The sequence below is a fragment of the Sinocyclocheilus anshuiensis genome, unplaced genomic scaffold (genome assembly GCF_001515605.1).
Source record: "Sinocyclocheilus anshuiensis isolate Anshui unplaced genomic scaffold, SAMN03320099.WGS_v1.1 scaffold446, whole genome shotgun sequence".
In the NCBI taxonomy this organism is placed as follows: Eukaryota; Metazoa; Chordata; class Actinopteri; order Cypriniformes; family Cyprinidae; genus Sinocyclocheilus; species Sinocyclocheilus anshuiensis.
In genome coordinates this window covers 3,995,752-4,023,676 of record NW_015544247.1, presented here as the reverse complement: position 1 = coordinate 4,023,676, position 27,925 = coordinate 3,995,752, and the positions used below count along the sequence as shown (strand labels likewise).

The following is a 27,925-nucleotide window of genomic DNA, read 5'->3' as shown; positions in this document are numbered from 1 at the left end:
CAAGGCTGGCTGTGCAAAGGCTATTTCTAAAAAAAAAAAGGGTCAATTCCGACTTTGCTATGACAATCTGGCGCTTATTCTGAATCAGCTACTGTAAGTATGTTTTCTTAATAGTTTAAGTATTTGCTACTGACTGTTCAAATGCGGAGTTTTGCGCCGTGTAGTGTATCGCGTTGTGTGTGTGCGTGAGAGAGAGACAGGATCACATCACAGTGGAGTCAGCTTTCTTAATCGCGGCTTGTGTACTGCAAATACATATGAGCATCATCACTATGTCTGTCACGCGACTCTGTTCCCCTTTCGGGCTTGAACTGATGGTAAAACTAAGGACATTATGTACTGTCTTTACATTTATGTTGAAAGCTGAAGCTCACGATTATGGAAAGGGGCGTTACATTTCCGACGCATGCTGTGGTGTTCGGCCAATCACAATGCACTGGGTCAGCTGGCCAATCAGAGCAGACCATGCTTGTCGGAAGGAAGGGCTTTGTAGAAAACGACGCGTTTGAGAGAGGCGGGGCATAGAGGAACTACAATAATCTACAGTATTTGAAAAATAATGTGTTTTTTGAACATTAAAGCATGTCAACATATTTTGTTACACCAAATACTCAAAATAATGATCTTTAAAATAGCATCATATGACCCCTTTAAAGTATTCAAAAGTGAGAACTTGAGGAATGAAGTAAGGGAAAAAAAGAGCCTGAGATCATAATTCAGGCTACATTGCACCAGCTCACCAGCTCTATGCACTATAAGTGACTGAATGCTTACTTTTACACACAAAAAGTATTCCTTTTTTGAATATTTAAACATGACAAATTCAGTGTCCTTCAAAACAGCTAAAGCCTAGTCAACATAAAAGGCTTTAGAGGAAGGTGAAATGAACCCAAGGACTCGTGGGATGGTTAGTTACATCTGATTGTGCTAAATTACCACAGTGACCCCTAGTGTTTTGTTTTAAAGCTTCATCAGCTGGAACAAGGTCAAAAACATTCTCTGAAGAGAACTAATTTTTCTTTCTTTAATTCACAGGTGCTCAAAGCCGGCAGAGCAGAAAGAGAGCTGTGACCACCCATTCCGTCTTCACGATTGACAGTAGGCTCAGCTCCGATGCAGGAGTAAGAGACAGCGACAAGAGACCAGCACAGAATCCAGCCATGCTGTTTATATGGGTCAGCTGACACAGACAAGCAGGCCCATGTCGGTAAGGTCAGGAAGTCGACACAATCTGGCTCAGCAGTAGATAAACATACAGATATATCACGGTCACGTCGAATCAAAGAGATATTGACAAACGAAACTAGTGTGGAGGCCATGTGAAGCTCGAAATGCGGTAAAGAGCGACCATTGGACTGTGTGGAGCTTTGCTGAACGGGCTCCTCAGTCACCAGCATCAATGGACAACAGTTTGCACACCATGAACTAACCTTGCTATTGTTGAAGGATACGATTTGTTAATTTTTTTACTTTGATAAACAGACAGCACCATGGTTCTGCCACCACCTGACAAGCGGCATGTGTGTTTAACCACCATTGTGATCATGACCAGCATGGCCTTCATGGATGCCTACCTTGTGGAGCAGAACCAGGGCCCACGCAAAATTGGGGTCTGCATTATCGTCTTGGTTGGAGATATTTGCTTTCTTATAGTCCTGCGATACGTGGCGGTGTGGGTTGGTGCTGAGGTGAGGACTGCGAAGCGTGGCTACGCCATGATCCTCTGGTTTCTCTACATATTTGTTCTGGAGATCAAGCTGTACTTTGTCTTCCAGAACTACAAAGCTGACCGTACAAGTCTGGAGACAGTAGCTCGGAAGGCATTGACTTTGTTGCTATCAGTTTGCGTACCTGGACTCTACCTCGTCCTGGTCGCGCTCGACAGTATGGAGTATGTAAGAACCTTCCGGAAGAAGGAGGACATGCGGGGTAGACTCTTTTGGGTGGCACTTGACCTTCTGGATGTCCTGGACATCCAGGCTAACCTTTGGGAGCCACAAAGGACAGGTCTGCCCATCTGGGCCGAGGGTCTGATGTTCTTCTACTGCTACATCCTGTTGCTTATCCTGCCTTGCGTTTCTCTGAGTGAGATCAGCGTGCAGGGTGAGCATGTGTCACCTCAGAAGATGATGCTCTACCCAGTCCTCAGCTTGGTGACCATCAATATTGTCACCATCCTCATCAGAGGCGTCAACATGGTGCTGTTCCAAGACAGCAGAGTCTCGACCATCTTCATAGGGAAGAACGTTGTTGCCATTGCCACTAAGGCCTGCACCTTCCTGGAGTACCGGCGACAAGTTAAGGAGTTCCCCCCGCAAGACCCAGTCGGGATTGCCATGGAGATACAGCAGAACTCTGTGCCACACAATCAAACTCTTCCAAACGCCACAACCACCCTCCCAGAAGAGCCCTCACCGGCCCGTGAGGTCATTGACACGTGACCAGAGCTGACAAAAACTTTAGTGTTAAGGGGGAAAGAAGACAACATTAGTGAGTTCAGACCGGGACATGATGAAGTGTCCTTCTGGTCCCTTTACTACTGAGCAAGGAGTTCAGCCCTAAGATTACTATTTTGAAGAATTTTTAAAGTCCTACTCATCTAAGCTGAGTGTTCAAAGGCCATTGATGCTCAGATGCACAAATGGTGGCTCACAAAATCCTGATTTTAACCAGATTTTGTAATTTCAAGCAGCTGTTTTGTGATGTGTGATAGATATGGGATGTTTTTTAAAGAGATTTCTGTTATGGTGGCTCTCATTGCTCTCCACATGGTATCCGCACAGATTTCTGTAGAATCTGAATGCTCGTCGTTTTCAAAGTTCAAAGTTGCCTTGCCCCTTGTGTGTTAATTTATGAAATATTTTGGCTAGTTTGAATATGCTTTCAGCTATAAATGAGAGTCCAGTACTCTCAGATCACCGTGTTTAAATGCATTTCATACAATTTTGAAGATCCCTCCCCCAAAAAATAAGTGCATAAAATGTGAGGAAATCCAGTCTAGGCTTGCTGATGAGCGAAAAATGAGAAAGAAGCATACCAAATTCAGTCCACTCCTCCTACCATAATCTGTAAACAGATCTGAGGCAAGAAGTGAACTTCAAGTGAACTTCAAATTATTTTTTGAAGATTTATGTAAGATTTCATTGAAGATGAAAATGATTTTTTTGCGTGTTAAGAAGTGAGCATGTTTTAAAGTGAAACAACTCTCACAGGATTCTTTTCCTGGGGATTAAAATGGGAACTACAAACTTTTCATTTGCCAAAATTAATTTTCAGTCTTTATGAGTTTTGTACGTGTGTATAGAAAGAACGGAAGACAGAATGAAAGAGAGTTCATTCAAAAACAGATGATATTGGATGGTAATACATGAATTAATATACAATCCAGTTGTTTTTAAGGAGATAATTTTATTATTATTATTATTACAATTATTATTAGTATCTTGTTTCTTTTCTTTTAGCTGTGACATTTTAAATGTTGCAAAATGTAATAAAACCTCCATAATCTTGAAACTGTGGTGTAATGGACATTGACAGCTGAAATATGCCTTTTAAAGCAGCCAATGCAGATCCAGCTAACACTGAACGTCAAAGTAATCAAAGTCATTCTAACTGGTAAACATTAAACACACAGCATTTACTCCCACACCCAGACAACACTTGTGCCAGAACCTCTGAGAAACGCCAGGGCTGGGTGATTCTACATGAGCTTTGAGCCGCAGTTCCACTTGGTGAGAATGGGGTGCAGAAAGCAATTTGGCTACTGCTGATTGGCTCTGGCTGCCATGTAGGCCAGCTGTAGGGAGTGATAAATTACAGTTCCTGCGATCCTCAGCCCTCTCATCCATCTCACCGTTATAGAGTTTCTATAGGCTTTCTCACCACGAAGATTTCCTATAACACAATTCTCAGTCCTAACAGAGACGCTGGTACCTTCCATAAGAACCATAAATTGTTCCTCTGCACTTCTGAACTGACACGTAGACATTTTTGACACCTGGAGATAAATGTTGAACTGTGTGAGTCAATCACTTTCTGCTGAAATGTATTATCCCCAACAAACAGCCTATAAATTACCTCTTGGAGGCTGAATACATAACCATCCACGCAGGATTCATGAGAAGAGTTTTTAACAACTCCTCCTGGCGCTACTTGCGAGACTTGACCTTTGTAAAGCCATTTTGAAAGGTAAAGGAAATAAACACTGAATAATTCCAGCAAATGACCTGAAGCAGCGTTTCAGCTGTCACAGTCTCTGCCGTCAGAGATTTCCTCATACTTCAAGCCTCTCCAATCAGTTGATTAATCGCCTGCTAGCTCGGGGCTAATGAGGTCATGAGGGTGTATTTAACCATGGCCCTATTTAATTTTCTGCTGTCGGAACTTTAAAAATTCCATTTTAAGCACATCATAATTCGGCTTGGCGATAAATTACTAATATCATCATGGGAGGTCCTATCTCCTATGACACACAGCTCAATTTACCAGCTTGGTTCACTTCATGGTACCTTTACAGCATCTCAAAAAATCTATTCATCCAGATAATGTAATCCACTGCTATCAAATATGTAGGCAACCTGTTACCAATGTGTTTTCTAACCTGTTTTAAATTATACTAAATCTTGTAGACATCTTGAAAATTTGTAGCTATGCATCATTGGGTGATATCAACAAGGCTCCAGAAGGGGAATAAAAGGGTCGACAAAAAGAAAAAAATGTGTTACAATAATTTAATATCTCGTCATGATTGGAAAGCTTTACGTTTATGGTTTCATCAGATATCATCTCATAAGCAAACAGCGCAAACAATGACTTATATGAAGTCATTTTATTAATAAGTCAAAATGTTGAACGAAACAGCATTTGTGAACAGTTTGAATCAGACTCTCACTTGTTGAATCATTTAGAGCTGTTACTCTATTGACTAAGTGATTGTAAATTTTAGAGCTTCTAAGTTTGCTGTGTAAATTAATAATGTTATTCTACAACATGTGAACTGAAACTAATCATCTAATACACTGAAGAACTGACTTTGAACGTCAAATGGTATTCACATTGCGTCACATATGTCTTATGTAGAAGCATTTGACAAACTGTTGACAAAAAAAACTAATGCACACAAAAACAAAGTGTGTAAATCTATTATGGCAGCTCATATTCCATGCATCTCATTAAACCATTTGAAAATTCCTCAGTCATACAAATAGTTTTCAGGTGTTTATTCAAATCATGATCAGACCAACAAACACATCATGCGTTTTCTTTTTTCAAAGATCATAAAAAAGAGAGAGAAAACACCTTAATCTACATACATTTTTTTAAATATTTGTGTCAAGAGTTTTTTAAAGGGACAGATCACCCCAAAAAATTAAAGTTCTTATCATTTACTTACCATCATCTCATTTCAAAACCATATGATTTACTTTCTTGTTGGAAAAAAAGTAGGTGGGACATTGTGCTAAATATCACTTTTTGTGTCCCAGGCAGAAAAGAAAATCATACGGGGTTAAAATGCATGAGTATAGATAACAGAATTTTTATTTTTGGTTGAACTAACCCTTTAACTTGGTTACATTATCTGTGATGCTCAAATGTGTTTTTCTCCTACATGAAATGTAATATTTTTCAACATATTTTATATATATACAAATACATAAACATTGTAATTACTTAGAATTAACTACTAAGAGTTTCTGCATATAGGAATTGAGCCATTTCTGTCTTTCCATTGCTGTCAAAAGCTTACTCTTCTCTCTAAATGCAGCGTCGTCTGCCACCACTATGTTTCTCTTATGCTGGTGACCCACTCGTGAAGGCCAGTTGCCCGGCCAGCCCTTCACCAGCTCCTCCTCCATCTGTGACTGGCTGAGGGGAAGCCAATCATCTCCCACCAGCTGTTCTGTCCCAGCCTTAGCTGCACCAAAATCTGGGGCAGTCAGCATCTGAATGCTCCAGTCACGGAGTGAGATGGAGGGGTACAGAACTTCCCACTGTTCACCTTTGGAGTCCTCTTGACCAATAGCAGGCAAGTTACTGTTTAGGAGAAAGAGAAGTGTCAGAAATTTGTCTAGAGAATAATAGAAAGCTACTGTAAAAAAAGTGTATGAAATTTTAACTATGGACAGTGAAACCATGATTTTTAATTTTCTTTTACAGAGCAGCTGCTTGAAAAATATATTTTTACACCCATAATTGGAGTTGAATTAACTGTCTGGCGATTTTATTCATAGAACCCTATAATCCAGGGGTGTCCAAACTCGGTCCTGGAGGGCCACTGTCCTGCAGAGTTTAATTGTTTAATTGGGGTTGGAGCTAAACTCTGCAGGACAGTGGCCCTCCAGGACCGAGTTTGGACACCCCTGCTATAATCTATTAAATGCTGCCAACTTATAAATCATATCTACAAAAATCCTTTTAATGAACAAGAAATTAAATATATATATATTTTAAGGTTTCCATAGCAGAACCTCTGGTACTTAAGGCAAATTTGTTCTCTGTGAGAGAAAAAAAAAAAGAGACTTCCATGTAAAATTTTGTCTATAGCTCAAATGGAGTTTTATGTTTTGAATATTGCAAATTTAACAACTAGTTGCTAAGTAACCACACATCTCATCCATCCCATAATTACACAGAGTGCAATTAACTACAGACTCGTCATGAATTCAAAGTTTGGTGAGTTTTCACCAAAGGGATACATAGCTGTTCAATATGAGGAATAACAACAAAAGCAATAATAATATAATGAGCAGTTATACCTTTGCAGAGGTCGAAGTTGAGGCTGGGGAAATGCAGATGTTGTCAGTGTCACACTCATCAGGACTAAGAAAAATAGGGCAGGACGTAGAAGCAAGGGTAAAGCCACCATCTACAGATGAATATGTTGACCAAGACATAATAGTAGTCAAATATTTCTGTACTGTTGTGAGAAGTAGAGAAGATACATGCGCAACATCCAAAATGTATATTGAATGTAATGTACTCAGATATGAGAAATATGAGGAATGCTGACTATTGCTAGAAGATAGTTCTGAGTCCTGGCCACTTTGAAATTAAACTCATACATCAGCCAATCAGAAGTATATTTCAAACACCTATATAAATTATTCACACCCTTTCACTTACATTATACAGCAGTATTTTAGAACAGACTGAAAAGGTACATATTAATAACTGTCTTTTTATATTTTTAAAATACAAGACAGTTCAGTTGATTTATCATTAAATGTTAATGTCAATTCTGCTTTATCTGTTCTCTATTATATTTCAAAAACATTTAAAACTACAACATTTTAATGAATAAATAAATATAAATATTATATTTAAATAATCTAGTCCTTTTAAAATGCCCAAAAGCCTCCTAGAGAAAAACCTTAAATTATAAACGTCTCTGTAACCAATTTTTGTAAAAATCAATATAAATGCAAATATATTTAAATGATTTTAGTACATTACATTTTAGAATTAGTTAATAGTAAAATAGTATTATTAAATATAGCATGCATTGTTTAATAATAACCAATATTTTAATATACATTTATGCATTCATTTTATTTCAATATATTATAATTTACAATTATAGTAAAATTAATATTAAAATTTATGGCACCTTTGTGGAGAAGCTCTTCCTCTTGGCTGTGTGTTGCTGTGAAGTTCTTTGTCTGGAGTCAAAAATCCAATCAGTCTTGTGTGACTCCAAGCTAGTTTGCAAATCTTCCATGCAATGTCTCAAAGAGGTTCGTGATTGTCTAATATTTCTGTCTATCACTCAAGGTAGGTATTTAATTGTTGAGAATTTGCCTATGGCACCTCTTCGTATGTATTGCTTTATCAACTTCTCAGATTGTAGCTCTACCCCAAACTCTGTTGTGCATTGTCAGGTGCCAGTGTGAATATATACAGGCTTTGCTTGTGTGGGATTATATATACCTCTCTTTTTGTCAGAAGTTGTAGAGGGAAACAGAAAAGATAAAAGGGCATGTGTCACTCTTGAAACGGAAACAGAGCTGAAACAGAGAAGGCCACACCCCTGACTGTCCTGTTTGGATGGAGCCTTAAAATAGAGGAAAGAATCAGAGGAGAAAAGACGACTGTTTGGACGTCAGTGCACCTAATGATGTCTCAAAAAAGGAAAAAAGATAAATCTGGAAAGTGCCACATGATCACAAAATCATGATCAAAACTACATGTTCCAGCTTTTCCGTACTATGGTGTAGCCTATAATGTCCTTGACTCAAGCGCGTGACCTACCTGTCGCTGGGCGTAACCTATAGGATCATGAGTTACAAGATAAGGGTCGGTAATGAGGATCCTCAACCGAATTTGAAGTGACGTGTTTGCCGTCCTCAAGTAGCCTATGCACACGTTTGGATTCTAGGCCAAGCAAGACGTCACTCTCATTAAATTTGAAAGGCCCTGTCAAACACGCTGAAACCCCCACAAGACAATTTGTCGCATTTTACGCAACCACAGGTAGGCTTTGGATTCAGAAACACTCCACACAATCTGACAACTGCTAAAACGCTCATGTGAGATAAAAAAAAAAATTCACACATAAGGAACACCTTGTTTTCTAATGGAAATGTGTATGTTTATTAGCTAGCCTATATATTTCATTGTTATTTAATATAAACATTAATTACGCACTCATTCAATCTATAGGCGACATCCGGCGAACGAAAAAATTCATTTTCATTCAGCACAGGAAGGCTTGTTACCGAAGCGGACTTTAGCGAGGTCTCATTTAAAAATAATGGGCAGCGGTTGTGAGTGCAAGGTTCAGACGAGCAGGTCCTGACAGTCATTATAGAGGACATGAGTGGAGGGACAAGAATGAAAGCGTCGAAGGAAAGAATCAGGGCGTGAGGCAGACGAGGTCGAGGGATTCAGCGGCGAGAGGCTGAAAATATGATCTGAAGCGCTTGGTAAACTTTTCACTCAACTTTGGTTGTAATCCATAGATCTGCAAGTTTTACCACTGTTAACCGCGACTGTGAGTCATAAGTGTTTTTTTTTTTTCTTTTTCACAAGCTAGCACTCTCTCTTCTCTCTTTTTTCCTCACCTCCTGGTTTCATATCCTCATCTAAACCTCGGGATTTGTGCTCACAAACTGTGAAAGATCTCAAACTTTACTTAAAGATCATCTGTTGATCTTCTGGAGAGACATTTTTCGGAGAGGTGATTTTTAAAGTAAACTGCTTTGAGATTTAAACAATATGTCAGAGACAAGAAATGTCGTTAGGAGTGAAAAATTAGCACTTGAAGTCACTGCTATCTCAAGCTAAAACTATGAAAATTAATATGTTCTGAATATAAATGAATATCTGAACATCTGAGAGGGGAACGTGGCAGTGGAACATTAAAAAAGGCTCCAGTTTTTCTCATTATCAAGGTTGTGATGACATTAGCCTTTCTATCATTAGCATTCAAGAGCCAACACAGAAAGATGCTTTTTTTTTTACTGCAAGATTATGTATGAGATCTACAAGATGAGGCTAATGGCGGCCATGTTAACCAGCCAAACCTTGACCCTTTGAGACAAAATGAATTTCCGGTCTATAGTTCTTTCTAAAGGTCTAAAACTGTCTATTATGTATATGGTGTGATGTTATGCAAATAAATCCCTTTCATGAAGCGCCCATTAAAAGGCAATCGGCTGGGACGTGTTATGGTCACTTCAGGGAAGCAATTTGCCATGATCATGTGATCCTGGGTGGTGCATTTGTAGGATTCATTCATGAAATTGGTGTAATTTATTTGAGATGCTGTGTGGGATTTAAACTAATTTAAACCGCACACGAAATTATAATATAATAAATTTGAATTAAAAGATGCGATGTTTATGCAAACACTATTTGCACAGTAATCTTAACTGATATAAATATGAATTTTGGTGTTATGTTAAGACAACATTCAGATTAAATTGTGTAGGCTGTACTAAACAGCCATATGAGACAATAATGCCTTACAGCTAGTGTTCACTTGCTCACTTTCGAATGGAATTCCCCCTGAGAACTCACATGATGTCACTTCCTCTTATGTCATTTAAAAGACACTTCTCTGTTGGCGATTAATCTAGTGTGACTGGGGAAAAAAAACATAATAGGAAAGTTGGCATCATTTAAGAAGAAAGTCTATATGCTATATAGAAAATGCATAGACTTTACTTTCAAATCTTTTAAAAATCACCATTAATGCATTACATAATATTTTAACAGAGCTGGATTCTAATTAAATTTGAATTATCAGGTTTAAGCTTCTAAAATAGCAGATTTTTGTGTTTAGTACACCATCAGACACAAACCGCTCTGTGATTTTCATGGAATGACACTGTAATCAGGGATTTCAGGGATGCATTAATGAAACTGTCACATCGAAGAAAAACAGCATGACATCATACACCTCTGCAATCATCTCGTGTATTACAGTCTCATTTTTACCCTGCTGTATTTCTCTATCATTGATGTGCAATAAACAGAGCTGAGCCTATCTGCCTCCAGAGAGGCTCCAATACCCAGAATTCCAGTGTTTGTAAAAGCACAGATATCCTTCCCACACGTGTCAGTCTGGAGCTAAAGCTTTGGTTCTCTCTTAAATCTGACAGGTAAAACACCCCCTCTTATTTTTGTTCATGCACAAACAAGATGGATGTTCTTGTTAAATCTCTTGTACTAACTAATATGAGGGTTTCTTTAAATAACTGTCTGTGGGCAGTGTTGTTCTGAATCACATTTAGATTTTCAGGGTAGCAGCTTTAAGAGTTACTGTAGTTGTAAAGACCCTTAAATTCACTCTTATACAACAGTTTCAGCTCCATAATCTAGTTTGATGAGCCATTTTGTAAAATAGCTGAAAACTGTCTGACTGTTACCACACTTAAATTTCATTTGAACTTAATTTTATATTAGTGATTATATGAGTGCCTGTTATAAATAATCTGATTACCATTTTATTGATCACTGACATCTTTTATCTTATTGGTGTTGCTTTGATTCGTTTAGTTAGGAACACCCAATAATCACGACTCTTTTGACTTAGCCTATTGCTGTAATTTACTCATTGTATATATAGATTACATTATATATAATGCAAATGATGAGATGGAAGTGTTTTATGGGAATCTGAAGTGGTATTTTTTTAGGGAACTGACATATTAAAGTTGCCATTTCCATATGAACACACACCATATATAATGTAAAATTTATTTATTACCAGAATATATTTTTAATATAACACCAATCTTTGGTTTGACAAGTGTTGTGCTCACTGGAACAGTTACACAATGTGTGTGATACATATGCATTCATGCTGCTTAAAAAGACAGAGCTTATGCCTAAACTATTGTATATGTTGTGATATAAAAAGCAGCAACAGTGAATCAAATATGAATAAAATATAACACAGAGAGCATATCTGTATGGCAGTATATGATTGAAGAGCAATGCAGGTGCATAACCAGTTCAAGGTTTGTAAAGATGCATTGCTTAAAGAAACGTATAAATGAAGAAATAAGCACCGAAACAGGGTATGAGTCACAATCTGCTGAGCCCTGAGATGTGAAAAGATTTCCATAGTTGGAAAGATGAAGTTTCATTTGTAAATCATTAAACTTTCAAGGACTGTATAACGCTTGGGAATAACAGATCTGCTCAAGTAAAGGCTAACTAAGGTGAAAGATGTGTCTGTTGTGTGTGTGTGTGCAGATATTCTTGAGTTTCAAAAAATGATTTATTTTTATTTTTAATAATGCAGGCTCTTCATGTGAGGCTTTTCTAGGAGAAAAAAATATTAGATCTTTTCAAAAACAGATTTCGGATTCCAGTCCTGGTCCTTTCAAAGCGCATGTTTTAAAGCAAATGCCAGCCAGCTTGTAAGCCAGTTTTTGTATTCGTATAATTTCCCTGGACAAATAGCACATTCTGCTACGTGGTTAGGCATCATAATGTCAGCTTACATTCTTGTGCATCACTTACATTCTTTCGTAAATTAAAGTTGTCCATTCAAGCAGCTCAAACCCTCTGCTAAAGACCCACCTATCACTGACACACACACACATACAAACGCATTAGTTCATATCAAACTCTCTTCAGGAGCTGGTGCAGATGGCGTCTGATCCACAGACTCTTGTTCTGGCCAGCGACCGTGGCGGTAGACGAAATAATATTCCTTGCATGGCTCACTGTGGTGCAAAGTGGATTTGATGGTGAGAGGAAACTCCTCGGGAGCCAAAGGCTTGTAATGGCCGTCCACCAGCATGCTTAGGCAATAAGACCCAGGATCCAGCACCTCAAACTTCTCCGCACACTGATTGCACAGGTCCTGAGCGGTAGTGTTGGGACGCAATCCCAAGGTCTTGGTGTTGGATCCAGCCTCCAGGAAGGACACGTTAATGAAGTCCTGACAGGAAGGTAGAACAACATAAAGAAAAAAAAATCACACTTGACTGGCCAATGCTTTTCTATGACATTATGGCAGTCATAATACCTGTACAGAGGAGCGTGATGCTCTGGCTTTGTTTAGGGTGCGGCGGCGCTCCCATCGATGGATGGAGTCTTGGATCTCTAAACTCAGCTGTCTGTTCACAGCTTGTTTATCAAAATTTTTGATATGCTCCAGAGCTCCATAAGTGGTGGTGAGATAGTACGAACCTAGAAGAATATAGATATGTATTGTAATGGTTATAACAGTAACTTTGCCATTCTAGCTGATGTTCAGTGTTGCTTTGTGACTAAAATGATAAACATTGTAAAATATGTATTTATTGGTGTCTTCAGACACTTTTTGCTCCTAGGGGTTAATTTTTATTGAAACTAACAAATTTATTGTTTTATTAATTATTTGTTGATTTTAATGTTTTACTTTCATCCTAGACCCAGACTTTTAATCTTAAAATATGAAAATCTCTCATAAAATGATAGATCATATTGAGAGATCTCTCATTTACAATCTAAACAAAGAGTGAAACATATAAGATGATAAGATAAGTAAATATCACCCTTGTTTAAAATATTATAATTATTTCCAATCAAGTTGTAGGTTAAATTATGGAAAAAGTGCAAAATATTTTCATTTTATGCATTTATACTAAAAAATTATGTAGAAACAATTTTCACTCAATTATCGTAATTATAAAGAAACCGCAAGCAATACATTGAATTAAACAAATTTTTGAAGTAGAAAGACTGAAATTCTTGTAAAACGTACTTCAATAATCTTTGTTTTATTTACAACTTTGTAAAAATCATTTTTTACATTAAGTACTATGTCAAATTATCCTTAGGAAATAAATGAGTCAGGCATTTTATTCCAAAAATCTTAAAATGTTATTTCCTCATCGTCATATCCACCACATAATGCTTGTTAATACAATGCATCTTTTGAGAGGTAGTGAAAATGTTCATGATTACCAATAAGCAATCTATCCATTATTTACATGATCACAGTGACTATGGGTTCTTGTACGTTCACTATATTGCTTGGGTGGGTGGATGTGTGTGTGTGTGTGTGTGTGTGTGTGTGTGTGTATGTGTGTGTCCTCACCCTCTCCAAGCTGCAGTGCTGGATCCATTAGCTCCATCATGTACTCCACATCCAGCAGCAGAGCGCTGATGTTACAGCGAGCCAAGACGTACATCAGCACGGGCAGGAAATCATCAGCCCCGTGAGCCTTTCCTGTTACATAACAATCAGGAAATAATCAAAATACATTCATTAATAAAATACCAAAACATTAAATCATTCATATCACATCAATAATACAACAAGCTCAGAACAAGTGATTTCTAAATATGAGTGGAATTTACTCGTACAGTACGTGGCAATCCATTGCTTTGAGAATAAAATCTGCATTGTGGATAATGCTGCTACAGGGGACAGATCGATGTGCTGACCACTAACAGGACACATTTTCTCATTCCCGAACGCACTCATTGCAACACTTCACTGATTCCTGTTTAGTCATTTGCACTCCCTGTATTTTATTGGTATGTAGAACAAGAAATATATGCTGGACAGAAATGCACCCTGGACTGCGTCTGGACTCCCGCCAATACAATACAATTCAGAATATGCTGAGAGAGCTGTGCTGCATACTATAAGTGTCACAAGACTGACATTATGCTGTATGAGCAATAGGGCCAAATCATTTTAAAACTTCAGTCTTTTAATGCTTAAATTTGGACATTCGACAATGAATCTTTTAGACGAATACAAAAACATATGTTGGATGTAAAAACTGGCTTGTATGCCCATGTCCATTACTTATCAAATATAATCAACCACAAACATCTGGCTCATTTAAATATTAAAAAACAACACTGCAGCTGTGAATATGAAAGATGAAGTCTGTAGCAAATTCAGCCTGTACCTGTCGCTGTTAGTCTATGTTTCCGGTTCAGTGAAGTAGACTGTAAATAAAACAGCTGTCAATTTGTTGGCCAAACTGGAAAGCTAATTCACCCTTGGATCCCTCAGGAATTTTTTAATGGGTTTTTAGAGGAGCAGTTGTTGATTTCAGAGTAAAATACGGTCTGTGGCTTACGTTAACTGAAGAGATTTTCATGTTTTTAAGCACACAGATTCTAGTCCTTGTGTTAGTTGTAGTCCATAGTTAATGTCATCAACTTGTGATTTTAAATTGCACAACTGTTTCAAAATTCACATTTGTGTGCAATGTGGCTTTAGATTTATATGCGCGAATAGCAAGACCATGAGGATTCAATCGTCGCAGCATGCACCTGCAGCGCTTCTGTGAAAGGAGAAAACTAGATATTAAATCTATAAAAGCAATAAAATAAATAGGATAACACAAAATATATAATAGGCTATTATATAATTAACAGATTAACAAAAGGAAAATTTTTCATTCTTCTTCTGTTCTGAATACCATTACATTTAAAATATTTGTTGTAGAGTGTGGGGAAAGTTGTTGATTTCAGAGTAAAATACGGTCTGTGGCTTACGTTAACTGAAGAGATTTTCATGTTTTTAAGCACACAGATTCTAGTCCTTGTGTTAGTTGTAGTCCATAGTTAATGTCATCAACTTGTGATTTTAAATTGCACAACTGTTTCAAAATTCACATTTGTGTGCAATGTTGTAAAACAAAAGTCTCAGCAATATTAACCACAGACTCTATTTTGCTCAGAAATTAAATCCATTATTCTTAAAACAAGGGATGGCTCAAAAAGCTGAACAGCTCAGTTGCACAGTTGCGATACCTGTTCACGTTAAAACAAAATTGCATTGCAATGCCTTGCATTTTAATCTTTTCTGTGCAAGTTAATTGTCCCATTAGATGTACATCTCATTACTTCAGTATTACATTCCCACAGGAAACCTAGTCCTTTTATTATGGATCCAAAAATAGCACCTGCAGTGTAATAAAGGCGTGATATTCAAATGACGATTGTTTTCTGCCGCCACATTTATTATTTATTCAATGTGCGATCATTCGTACGATGAGATTGGCGGCATACGAATGTTTCATGAATCACACGAGAAGTCTGTCGTAAGTTGATTTGTGCGCACGTCCACAGACAAATAGCACCTGCAGTGTAATAAAGTAAGGTTAATTTAAGATAATAAAATCAACAAAAGGAGAGCAATGACAACTAGAACCAAAATTTCTATCTTAACTTACAAGGGTTACACAGTCGACAAATCTGTAAACCCATTGGACATATCTGTAGTTGAGTTCAACTTAAGTTTAATTGGTAGATTAAAAAGATTTAATGAAAATGGACCATTGACACTCCTAATTGAGATTGTAGATAGAATGTCAATACGAATGTTTCATGAATCACACGAGAAGTCTGTCGTAAGTTGATTTGTGCGCACGTATCTGCGCTCGTTTCTACGTTAGATTGATAAATGAGGCCCACTGTGTTTTGTGCCGTGAATTATTAACCATTGAAAACCATTAAAATTAAATTATTCAAATAAAAAATTCTATTTAAAATGTATGTATTTGCAAAATGTTTTTTTTATGTAACAATAATTTTGCATAATAGTAGGCCTAAACAATTCATGATACTATTAATAAATTCAGTTGTTGAATATTATTTAGGTTTTAGGATTTTTATTTTCAGTCTTATTGGGCCAGCACTTGATGTCCAGTGTAAAATCTTGATCCTGAAGCCAGGTGGAAACCACTGTAATAACACATACTTTTCACTTTCATCTTAAGCCTAGAAAACTGTGCCTGAATCACATAATGACAAAATGACAGAGAATGTACTTCAATGGTCCATTTGAGAGATAGGTGGTGGTAATGCACTTATAAGTCTGCGATCTGCCATAAAGCAAAAAGAAGATGAAGACGCGAACGCGCTCAGGACAGTTCAGACATTGCGGTCAGCCTCAGGGTTTAATTTGGTTTTGTTTGTGTATGTTTTTTTGACTCGCCGCCACATTTATTATTTATTCAATGTGCGATCATTCGTACGATGAGATTGGCGGCATACGAATGTTTCATGAATCACACGAGAAGTCTGTCGTAAGTTGATTTGTGCGCACGTATCTGCGCTCGTTTCTACGTTAGATTGATAAATGAGGCCCACTGTGTTTTGTGCCGTGAATTATTAACCATTGAAAACCATTAAAATTAAATTATTCAAATAAAAAATTCTATTTAAAATGTATGTATTTGCAAAATGTTTTTTTTATGTAACAATAATTTTGCATAATAGTAGGCCTAAACAATTCATGATACTATTAATAAATTCAGTTGTTGAATATTATTTAGGTTTTAGGATTTTTATTTTCAGTCTTATTGGGCCAGCACTTGATGTCCAGTGTAAAATCTTGATCCTGAAGCCAGGTGGAAACCACTGTAATAACACATACTTTTCACTTTCATCTTAAGCCTAGAAAACTGTGCCTGAATCACATAATGACAAAATGACAGAGAATGTACTGTATAAATGAGAAAAATGTTCTGAAAACAAAGTCCTGCAGGTCCAACAACAACAACAAAAATCCCCATTCTAAATTTCAAACAGTTTCATAGTAATGTTTAAATATTAGATGCTCTCTCAGATCCAATGAATTGTGAATTGCACATGTAATTTTAGAGAACTGTATGACAAAAACAGTATTATATGACAAAAACTATCCACAACAAGTATTTCTACAAATTCTTTAACTTATTGTGACTGAAACAATGTGTCATGACTTTGAAGAAAGCGACAGGAATTGCATGATTTTAACTAAAATAGATATGCTGGTCAGTGTCAATTAAAGCTTTAAACATATGAATGTGAATCTCCTGCAATTTCACACACAAAAAAAGTGATCACTTTTTGAAGTTTAGTTCAAATTTTGGTTAAAATTTACTGCTGATAATACAAAAAGCCTGACAAATTGTAACTCTATCACTTCATAGTGAGTGAAGTGCTTGGTTTGCAGAACTAAAAAAAAAAAAAGCCTTTCAGAACAGGTCAGTGATGGTCTTACTTTGTTATTCTGCATGCAGAATAATATAGACAAGAGTTTTAAAAGTTAATATTATGATAAATACTATGCATGTCCAGTTCTGTAAACAGCTCTCTGCACAAACACTGTCTTTTGCAGCTGTAGCGCTTCCTTATTTGGAGGCGCTAATGACTGCTTTGATGAAATCAGGACTAATTTTGGGGTGAGGAGGAAAAGGCGGAGTTTGGGCTGTGTAGAGAAACATCGGTTATGTGTTTTCTGTCCCTTTCTATTCAGAGGTTGTGCTCTATCCTCCATATTCTCTGGAACTGATGAGTAATGATCTGAGCTACAGTTCCCAAAAGCATTAGATGTATAGCTATAACTAGATATATTATTTATTATATAACTACAGATATAACTTTCCAAAAGTTGCTAAATTTACCTATACACTCACCTACATCTTGGATACCCTGGGGGTAAGCAGATAAACTTCAAATTTTCATTTTTGGGTGAACTATCCCTTTAAGATTGCGGTTTGGAAGTTGTAATAGAGGAAATGGATCTCATTGGTGACTGTTCTTTGGGGTGAATAATTCTTTGAATAACACTTGAATAATAGCTCAGAATCTGCAAGCATTGCTTGTCTGGCCTAATCTCAGTGTTCATGAATACCTATTAAAGAAAGCACTGAAACAAGAATAGTGTGCATGGAAGGATAAAAAAGAAATATAGTAGATCAGTGGTTCTTAACTGATGTGTTGCAACCCAAAGGTGGGTCGTGAAATTAAAAAAATGTGAAATTTCTGTTATTTTAGCACACATTCATCCATCACTTGGTATAGAAGCAGCCAGTTAAGGCAGATACCAAAATGGACGAGTTGCGTGACATGCTCTTATGGTGCGTTCAAGTCATGTCGGATAGATCGTATTTACGAGTTGAATGCACATGAACGCCACCACAAAGTCGTTATCGGTAAATTTTTGTTTAAATTGATAGTTTAGTTGTCCTATAAACTTAAATTGGTCATGTTCTTGTTACGCAGCTAGTTAATGAAATCCAAGTAAAGACATAAATCACAATACTTATAGGTATTAAGCAGTGACATTGTCCGGCTTTTTAGTTACAAAAAATAAGCTTTTTGAATGTGGCAGGATTGTAATATAACAATTAAAGTGGCTTCATAAATTACTTTCTAAAAATATTAAAAACTTACCTATACACTTGGGTTAGTCCATATTTGACCCAACATTGGGTTGAAACAACCCAGCATTTTTTAGAGTGTATAGACACCTAATTACCTATATATGCATCATAAGTATAGGATCAACCGTACATTCATCAGGGTCTTTAATTCACAATATTCCAAAAGAAACCCACCTGGACAGCCTACAGACATAGATTCATAGATGATTTTGCAGGTCTTGAGGAGCAGGTCGATCTTCTTCTGAGGTGAATATTCTTGGTGCAGGTTCCCCAGCTTTGTTTGAATTTTCTCCATAACGGCCGTTTCAGGAACACTGGTGGTGACCCCCAGGTCTGTGGTGGTCGTCCCCTGAACCACTTGCTGGTTTTCTTTTAGTTTCTTCAAATTTCCTGCACGGGAGTGGATATCCCTCAGTCCGTTATACACAGACTCTCGTAAGGGTTTCAGGACACTTTTACATAAGGCTGCTTCGATAATCATCTCTGAAGAGGGGGAAAACAGTTATCAGGTACACCATAAGCAACTGAAAAAAATGTTTGTGTGTAATTAATGCATAAACATAAGAGAAATTCCATACAGTCTCCAAGACACACATATATATATATATATATATATATATATATATAATTCTTTATACATTATATGGATATAATATCATATACAGGATATGGCTTCAAATATTATATGCCTATATCACTGTGAAAGTCTTACTAAGACATTAATACATTTTTAATACTCTGGTGCTACAGAGAAGGAAAATCAGCAAACATATATTGTGTCTCAGTGTATGCGAGAGTGTTCATTTTCCTCAGGGGAAAATATGAAACTTTCTTCATAATGCACCACAAACACTATGGAAGTTAGAAATGCTAGAAGATCCCGGTCTTTCTCTCTGAGCATTGAATAGAAAATAAAAGGTTATCTTGGTCTAGTCTGGTCTTGTTACTTCATTAGGTTTTTTGTAGGGACTGAGCAGCAAAACAGAGAGAAGCACAGTCTTTACAGATGGTCTATTAAAGCTTAATATATAAGATGATGGCAACAATCTTCTGTTTGAATGGTGCTTTGCTTGGATAATTCTAGCACTGCAAAGTAATTACATCATCAATACAAAACAGACACTAGATGAGCTCTGTTCTCACATTTTTATGCAAATATTAGGATAAAAACATCTGTATTGGATACACTAAGATGTAAATAAAACTTCTAAAATGCACATTAAAAATGTATATGCTTGTTTGTGTTTTTATTTGGTCAAATATGCTATTTTGCCTTTGAATAATTGGTTATGATTATGTCATAGTTCCGCCCTGACACACTGTTGATCCCAGATATAAGACAGCTTATGGCAATATCTAGCAAAACAGGAATTTCATTGAAGCATTTTGGCTTCACTTTATATGGCAAATAATTTAGTATATTTAATAAAAGAGGCACAGTGGCTTCCCCGCTGGCTACAACTTCCATTATTATTATATATTATTATTATTATTATTATTATTATTATTATTATGTTTTCCCAGAATCTATGGTTTTGTTCTCTAGAACACATAGAATGGAAACGGTGCTTTATTCGCACATTGTTTTGGGGATAATCTTAATTTTTGCTTAAATTAAATTTGCTTGGAAACATACTCTCATCAGAAGCTGAACATCTGAACATTTTCACAAATTGTTTAGATACTGAAAAAAGCCGTTTTGACAGTAAATATAATGCAGAGGTTAATTACCCAGTTTCTCCTCAGAGTATCCAGCGGCTTCCTGAAGATTTTGTAGCTCTGCACTCTGGATCAGATAGCTTTTCAGTTGGGTTATTATCTGCCTGATTTCTTGGAGCATCTCTGTGCTGGAGGTGTGTTTCCGCATGGTGTCCAAAGTGAAAGCTCGATAATCTTTTACAAGGTTCCCAAAGTATGTGTTTCCATCCCGAGACAGTTCAACAATGCGCTTCTGCAACTTACGGTCTGCGTTCATGAAGCCTGTGAGGACATTCGAGAGGTTTGCCATAGACACCATTGACAGTCGTTGTTTGGCGCGGTCTAACATAATTGTTGGGGTCCTCTTGATGACAGTACCTGTTGCCGCATTGGTATCCACCTCCTCCTCTGTGCTGCTGGTTGAGTAAGAGTCATGGTCTGGTGGAGCTCCACCATCAGGAGAGTATAGAGAAACATCCGAGACTTTGGGATGACCGGCATCGATGCAGAGCGAGTGGCGGATGGGACTGGGGCTGCTTGAGTTTAAAGGAAAAGTGGAAGTGGACTCTTGAGGAATTGGCGTGAGTGAGTTTACAAAGCTTTGGGAGACTTGTCCGGTCAGATTCTGAGATAATCTTTTCTTCCTGGGAGGTGCCACTGGAGCATTAGGCCTCTTTGGTTGAGGTGCTACCTCTAGAGTCACCACTGGAACTCCATTTGTTACCTTAGACTCTTCCACTGGCACTTCCTCAAGTTGCTGAGTCTCTGGGTCCATAGGCTTGTCCCTTTCTTCCATTCTGTCATCTAGACAAATGAGGGATGCTACCGGGACTTGCGGAATATTGTCCTTTGCTTCTGTGGAGGTGCTGGTGTGGACTTCCTGCTGCGTTGGTTCCTCTGAAGCTTGCTTTTCAGAGAGCCTCCGTCGGATTGGTATTGGAGGAACTCGATGTGAAGATGTATTAGAAAGCTGTTTTCCTTCTTTGCCCCGAGTTAGTTGTAAGACAGCTGGCTTTTCACGTTCAGTGCTTGGGGCAGGAGTTCCCTGTCTCTCTTGTTCTCTGTCTGCACGCTCACAGTCACTTCCTTCCCTTTTCTGGACTGAAGGGGGAGGAGAACTGAGAACTGCCTTGAACTCCCCTTTTGATGGCTTGGCTAATGCATAGTTTTGAGAACAATCAGGTGCACTGGGAGGACGAGGACGTAGGGGTGGCGGCCTTTTGTATTTGGGCGGAGCCTGGATTGGTGTGTTGAGACTCTGGGTCCTCAAAACAGGGGCAGAAGAGGTGGACGGCAAGCTGTTGCTGCATTCCTCAATGAAAATTGGGTTGACATACCAAAGCCGGTCACTGCCGATGGAAATCTGGATTTCACAGGAGCTGCTTTGCCCCTGCCTATCCGGAGCACCACAACTACCAGCAACGTTTTCCACTTCCTCATGACTATTCAGAGCTGAGTTCCAGAACTCTGTGTTGGCATGAGAAATGTGTTCACGTTAGCACACTGCTAAATTAAGCTATGAAATATGTCAGCATTATTTCATCATTCAGATTGCCTGGAAATGCCTTCAGAATGTATCACTTAGCTTTAGTTACAGCATTTCCCTTGGTACCATTACCTTTGTTCAGCACTTCCTATGGATTATCATAGAAATTTTGTAATATTAAGATATAACACTAATATGGGAACAATTTTTTTCCTCATTGAAAGACGTTTTACATGAAAAGATCTCAATAGTGGTTTGAAAAACCATCTCAAATGAGAATGAGTCATCTTAGTAACCTAATAAAAGCTTTTTTATTTTACATCAAGTAGGTTGTTTTGAGTAGGAGGTGACATATTGAGATCACATGATCTGAAATGATTTTTTTTTTGTTCTTGGTATTAATTAGACTAATCATGGTTCATTGCTATTGGAACAATTTTACAATAGTATGAGCAGGCCCACACAAGAAGGTGAACACCGAGTTCAGCAGAGTCCACCAAAATTGGAACACATCCTACACATGCTCTGTCCCTTGCACATTCGTTTTAAATAGTCGCTGGGGTGGTATGGGACACTTATACATGTACATAATGAAACGTTCAGTCAACTGCAGCATTTTCATGGTATTGTACCCGCTATCTGTTCTGCCCACCCCTCTCGCCTAGGGCAGCATGTAAGTCAGGGCTGCTACTGAATAAGAGATCTGTTTAACACATTTTACTATATTTACCATAGATTTATCCTGAAAACAGTTCAGAAAGTGTATGTCTACAGACATGAGTGCAACTTAACCCAAACTAAAATGAATCTATTGATCTGTCTTACCTGATCCTAGAGAAGAGATCACCTCCATGTCCTCATATTTAGCTACCTTTTGAATGACCTGAGGTAACTTCAGGGGAAAAGGAAGGATGTCGCTGAGTAAAAAAATAAAAAAATAAAATAAAAAGTGTGAGTGTATTGTGAAAAAATTAAATCAAGCAAAATACGTATGCATGGAGGTTTGTGATTTGTGTTTTATCTTACCGGCTAACACAGTAGAAAGCAATGAGTTTAAAAATGTTCTCAAACACCAGCACAGACCCTTCAAGGTATAGCACTGCAGCAAATGAAAGAAACAGAAGTGTTAACGCTAGGCACACATCCAGTCCCCGTTGTTACCTTTCAGAAATAATACTTCAATTTATTGGTGGCACTAGTTTATGATGTTTGTTTGTGTGACTTATTTCCTGGTGACGCAGAAACACTAAAATAGAAACTACTCGCTGGTGAATTTCTGTAAGGGTGGGAAGGGGGATAATGATGAATAGCAATGTGTAAATAAACATGTCAAACTGACCGCCATTCACTTACAGAGTTTATTTCTGACAAAAAAAAGCTTAAACAACTTTTCAGCTTTGTAACAGCTGGACAAAAAAGACAAGACTGCTTTGTAAAGATTGTTAAAATGACCACATGTATGCACTCACGCACACACACACTCAGAGACACCAGGAAATGAAGCTATAGAGGCCAGTGCAGGACATCCTGTAACTGCAATGCAGGGCTAGGTACAGGAAACCTGTGGCCCACAGTCTCTACAACCCCCACCACCAAGCCCCTGCAATACCCTTTCAGGTCTGTTTATATCTCTATACTCACTCTAAAAACATCTATGCGGATGTGATCAGGTATGTATGCAAATTAGTTTGTGCGTGGGCCTGTCTGTGTGGATGTGTTTAGGTCTGTATGCAAATGTGTTTGTGTGTGGGTTTGTCTCCTGCATAAAGGCATTCTACGCATAAATTTTCCTAAATCAAGAACACTCATTTCTCAATGCAAAATAACTCACAGGTCTTTTCTTCCTTTATAGGCAGTTCTTTGACATGAGTCTCCCCCAGCTGGTCGGGAAGGCGTACTGCCAGTATCATCGTTTTTTGACTTGCATCCCTCCTGATTAAAAAGATCTGCAAAATCAAACAACTGACACAATCAGTTCAGCAGTACTACGGTGTAAATGGAATCATATCAGGGTAATTAATAACATTAAGATGAACTTGTAAGGGTATGTTCACACACAAGTCTCTTTCGAGAAAAGTCTGTTCGCTCGGCGGCAACACCTCCAGCTATTTTTCAGGCATCCAAGACTAAGGTCTGTCTACTTGAATGGGAAAATCCTGAAAATCTCAAAAACTGCTAACAAAACTCAGGCTGGACCAGACAATGCGTACATGCAGTTTAGCATGTTGACCTTTTTTACATTCATAGTGATACAAGTGCATCATATTGATCTAAGGTCTTTGGAAATAGAAAAAGTTAAATGTTAAATAAATATGTTCATTACCTGTCTAGTGATGTGCGTTTATGTTGATTATGTTGAAAAAAATGGTTTGTCTTTTAAATATTCTATAGCGTGTCATTATATTTATCGAGTTGGCTCGTGTGATTTATGTTTTATGCTTCAGAAATGTGACGTTATTTCTGGTAAGGGAGCATAGTGAACTCCGATGCTCCCTAGTTTTTGCGGTGCATTGTGGGATTTTTCAGGGAGAGAACGTTTCAGTGCACTGGAAGGATTTCGTGATTGAGACATCCCCCTTGCTCCCTTGCCTTTTCCACACTTCTTCTGACTGCTCCACTGTTTTGGACTTTTCCAAAGTTTGAAGTTGAATTTGTTTGAACTTGATGCAACATCTTAAAAAATGTGGTTTAAAACAATGTATTCTCTTGCAAGATGCTGAAAAGGCATTCAGGCATGGCACAATGGTTAAAAAATGTATTTGATTGCCTGTTAAATAAATAATAAAACAGCATGAACTTCTCACCCCAGGAAACTCCTTGCTCAGTATATGCATGGCTCTGTCCTGCTTCATTCCCAGTTGAAGCCACACTGGACACGTCTTAATCAGTTTCTCCAGGCTGCTGATACCAGTAGGAATAGGTTTATTGGATTTGCTAACTGGAGATGTAGGGACTGGTGGTTTTGTGACTACCGGTGGAGGTGGTCTGGGTTGAGGTGGAGATGAGGGTCTAACTCCAGGAGGTGGAGGTGGTCTAGGCAGAGCAGTGGAGGAGCTCTTAGGAAGAGCAGCGGGGAGTTGTGCTGGGAGGGGTGGCTTTGGGACCTGAGGAGACATGGGTTTCTGGGGAGGAGGTGGGGATGGTTTGGAGTTAAGTTGAGGTGAGGAAGGTTGTACACGTGAGATTGAGGGTGAAGCAGGAAGCGGATGGGAGGCTGGGTCAGGGGATGGGTTGTCAGAGATATCAACCAATGGGAAGGTCGATGTAGAAGTCAAGGAAGACGGAGGACTTAGAGGAAGAGGAGAGGTTTGTGGATGGAATGATGCCTGAATGGGTGAATATATTGTTGGGGAAGAGGGATTGGAGATGCCTGAAGGTGCTGTGGAAGGGCCAGGGGAGAGCATAGTGCATAATGAGGACAAAGAGAACTTTCAGAAGAATCCGAAGAATGTTTTTTAGATCACCCTGCAGACATAAGAAAGATCATACAAAGATTTCAGTATAACAAAATTGAATATGAACACATTGCAACTCAAGAATGACTTGTCAGATAACCACTGCAACATAAAAGAAAAAACAGAAGTCTCTGCCTATGTCGATTTTTTTTTCTTTCCCTTTAAAACATGAGGTCAATGCAGAATGTCATATGATCATAATAAATGTGCCAATACGGCTAAGTTGTGCAACAGAGAATGTGTCAGCATGTTCATGTGAAGATGAAATAAGCCTTGTGTATCATAGCAGTGTTTTTGTTCTCTCTGTTCTCTCGGCTAAGCTGTTGCTCTCTTCCATTCTTCCTTTTTCCGGCTACCAGGATGTTTCCCTCTTCCAGATCCTGCAAAAATCTCTCCTTTGCTCTATTGTTGTACTGTGATATCACATAACATATTCTTCATGGAAATGTATAGCTTGAGCTCATGCCCAAGCCTTACCATTTTAGGCAGTGAGCCAAACCTATCAATATTTATAGTTTGCTTACTGCATATGAACTTGAGAACTCATAAATGAAGTCAGTATATTAACATTGCTGTATTTGTCAAGGACTAGTTGATTTATTTTGCCTTTTCATTAATGTCCAATCTCTGCAAACGCAATAAAGTGATAATATCTATTAAATAAAACAGGTAGTAGACCTGACAAAGCGAGACAGAGATATAGAGACAAGCACAGTGCGATAGATAAGTATGTTTTTAAAAAATATATATTTACATATTTGATTGAACATTTTTAAAATAACATTGTATATAAAAATATTAATATATATAATATATTAATATATTAAATAATATTTTAAATATTTACCTAAAGAGTTGTTGGTAAGCAGACATATTTTACATTTATGTTTTAAAAGCACTTCAAATATATAAACCCATTGCATATTTTAAGTGTATTTGAAAAGAAACAGATCTGGATCAGAGTCGTCCCTCCCACATATTCCAATTAGTGGCCTAGTAAAATGGATTTCTTTAATGAACGGTTATTAGGCTTTTACATTTGGACCCCTGATAATCATTCACTAATATTACATTTCTGCAATTTATATTGATTTATCTTTTTTTAAAAGTATAAAAGTAAAGACTTCCAGCTTTCCAGATACTGCTGTTCATCCAGCCTTGTAGTGAAACTCTTCCAAAAAGTGACCATAATTTCATGATTTAACAAATACCTTTTCTGCTCAATGAGGGCAAATTTGCTAAGACAGCTACATTGTGTTTATATATTGAGAGGATGTTTGTGTATCTGCCTACTTACTCTCAGGATGCTCCGTGTTCTGAGTCCCAACAGCTGTTTTCATCATTCACTCCTCACGCTCAACATTCTTCCTTGGCGTCACAAATAATCCCTCATAAAATTCCCCAGAACACCGCAAAAGGTGTCCTCCATATTCTTGCTTCACGCTTTGTGTTTTTCTCTTTGGTGCGTTTTCCTAATGATGTATTCTTTTTGCAGATGAGGGTGGGCGAAATCGTAAAAAATGCAGAAAACCCAAAAAGGAGAAACAGAAAAGTTCACGTCTCTTTTTCTCCTTTTCTTTCTGTACTTCCTGTCAGCGATGTAGTCAGGAAGGGGCTGTCCAGGGTGGTCAGCCAACCCCTTACCACCCCCTACACTCTCTCACGCACACACGGTTGAGCTAAATAAACCTTACACACTAACAGACTACACTCTCTGCTTCTCATCATCTCTGTCTCGCGTTCATATTGAATGCAGCATAAACAATGTCTGCAGATGTGTTTACTCCAGAAACAGAGCTGTGAATACTGAACTTCCCCCCTCCTCCCCCATAGAGTCTGAAAGTGTCTGAAGTTAAACAACTCCAGATGTTCAGGAACTCCAAAAAAGTTCCATAAGGTCTGCAGTCCAACATATGGTTAGTTTTACTGTTAGGAGCGAATGGCATGCCATCCACCCCACCCTTTTTGATGCTCCTAATCATTGGATCCATAATATTTGCAAAGAGCGCACATTGATGTAGAACATTAACATTACACAGCCTGTTTGAGAGCCTTCAGAAAGAAGGAACATATTTGTGATGCTGCCAAGTGTAATGCACTTTTAAAGGGTTCTGTTTGCATTTGCAGGCAAGCTGACTCTAATTTGAAGAGCTTTCAAAACCGTGAAGAATGTGTATGTTAATTCACCAAGATAATACTATGAAAAAATAAGTTCAGATCGTGTGCTATGAAAATAAAAATATTTTTGTAGAAGTCTGATGTTTTGCATGACAAATCAATTTGTTTATTGGTCTAGGCTTGTTTGTAAGTACTTCACAAGGGTACTGCAAACCTGTGAGCTTGCCAGCAGATGCTTCCTGTCAGCGAGGTGTGACTTCCACAAGTGAGTGATCTCAAAGAAAAGTCACAATCGTCGTCTTGACCCAAACGCCTCAAGTGTCAGGTTTGTAGATGAGATCTTCTCTATCTCTCACCATAGTGAAGCATCTTTATATCATTGTGGTAACGGAGTGATTGTCACTTGATAACTGGGTTATAGAGTAGATGTGTTGCTTTAAAACCCTTAATGAGTCGTGCAAACAAGAAAAAGGTGTATTCTTGGGGTGGGAGGGAGTTGAAATGGCGGCACTGTTCTGGATTCAGCTCAAGTGATGACTACCGTGAAATCT

General features: G+C 38.0%; 2 protein-coding genes across 3 annotated transcripts in view; one reads left to right on the top strand and one right to left on the bottom strand.

Moving 5' to 3' along the window:
- LOC107697696 (transmembrane protein 121) overlaps positions 1–2,950 on the top strand; it is a 30,605-nt gene extending 27,655 nt beyond the window's left edge. For both annotated transcript variants that reach the window (XM_016498492.1, XM_016498493.1), the window contains one exon: positions 1,036–2,950. In XM_016498492.1, coding sequence (XP_016353978.1) covers positions 1,491–2,441 — 951 coding nt within the window. In that variant the 5' untranslated portion in view covers positions 1,036–1,490 and the 3' untranslated portion in view covers positions 2,442–2,950. The remainder of the gene's footprint in view (positions 1–1,035) is intronic.
- Positions 2,951–11,191: 8,241 nt separating this feature from the next.
- On the bottom strand, positions 11,192–26,840 carry LOC107697786 (ras and Rab interactor 3-like). Its single transcript, XM_016498648.1, has 10 exons — positions 26,554–26,840; positions 24,606–25,266; positions 23,633–23,747; positions 22,828–22,900; positions 22,627–22,718; positions 20,349–21,782; positions 18,792–19,100; positions 13,538–13,669; positions 12,482–12,645; positions 11,192–12,394 (listed from the first exon to the last, which is right to left on the bottom strand). The coding sequence occupies exons 2-10, from the start codon at positions 25,203–25,205 to the stop codon at positions 12,068–12,070; spliced, it is 3,246 nt and encodes a 1,081-aa protein (XP_016354134.1). The 5' UTR covers positions 25,206–25,266; positions 26,554–26,840; the 3' UTR covers positions 11,192–12,067.
- Between the last annotated feature and the right edge of the window lie 1,085 nt (positions 26,841–27,925).

What these genes read in the sequence shown, in the direction of transcription:
- LOC107697786 (XM_016498648.1), bottom strand. Translation starts at nt 25,205, where the DNA reads ATGCTCTCCCCTGGCCCTTCCACAGCACCTTCAGGCATCTCCAATCCC. An exon ending in GCTTTCTACTGTGTTAGCCG is followed by an intron (nt 22,719 to 22,827) that starts GTAAGATAAAAC and finishes TTTTTTACTCAG; the next exon opens with CGACATCCTTCCTTTTCCCC. An exon ending in AGCACTGCAGCTTGGAGAGG is followed by an intron (nt 12,646 to 13,537) that starts GTGAGGACACAC and finishes ATATTCTTCTAG; the next exon opens with GTTCGTACTATCTCACCACC.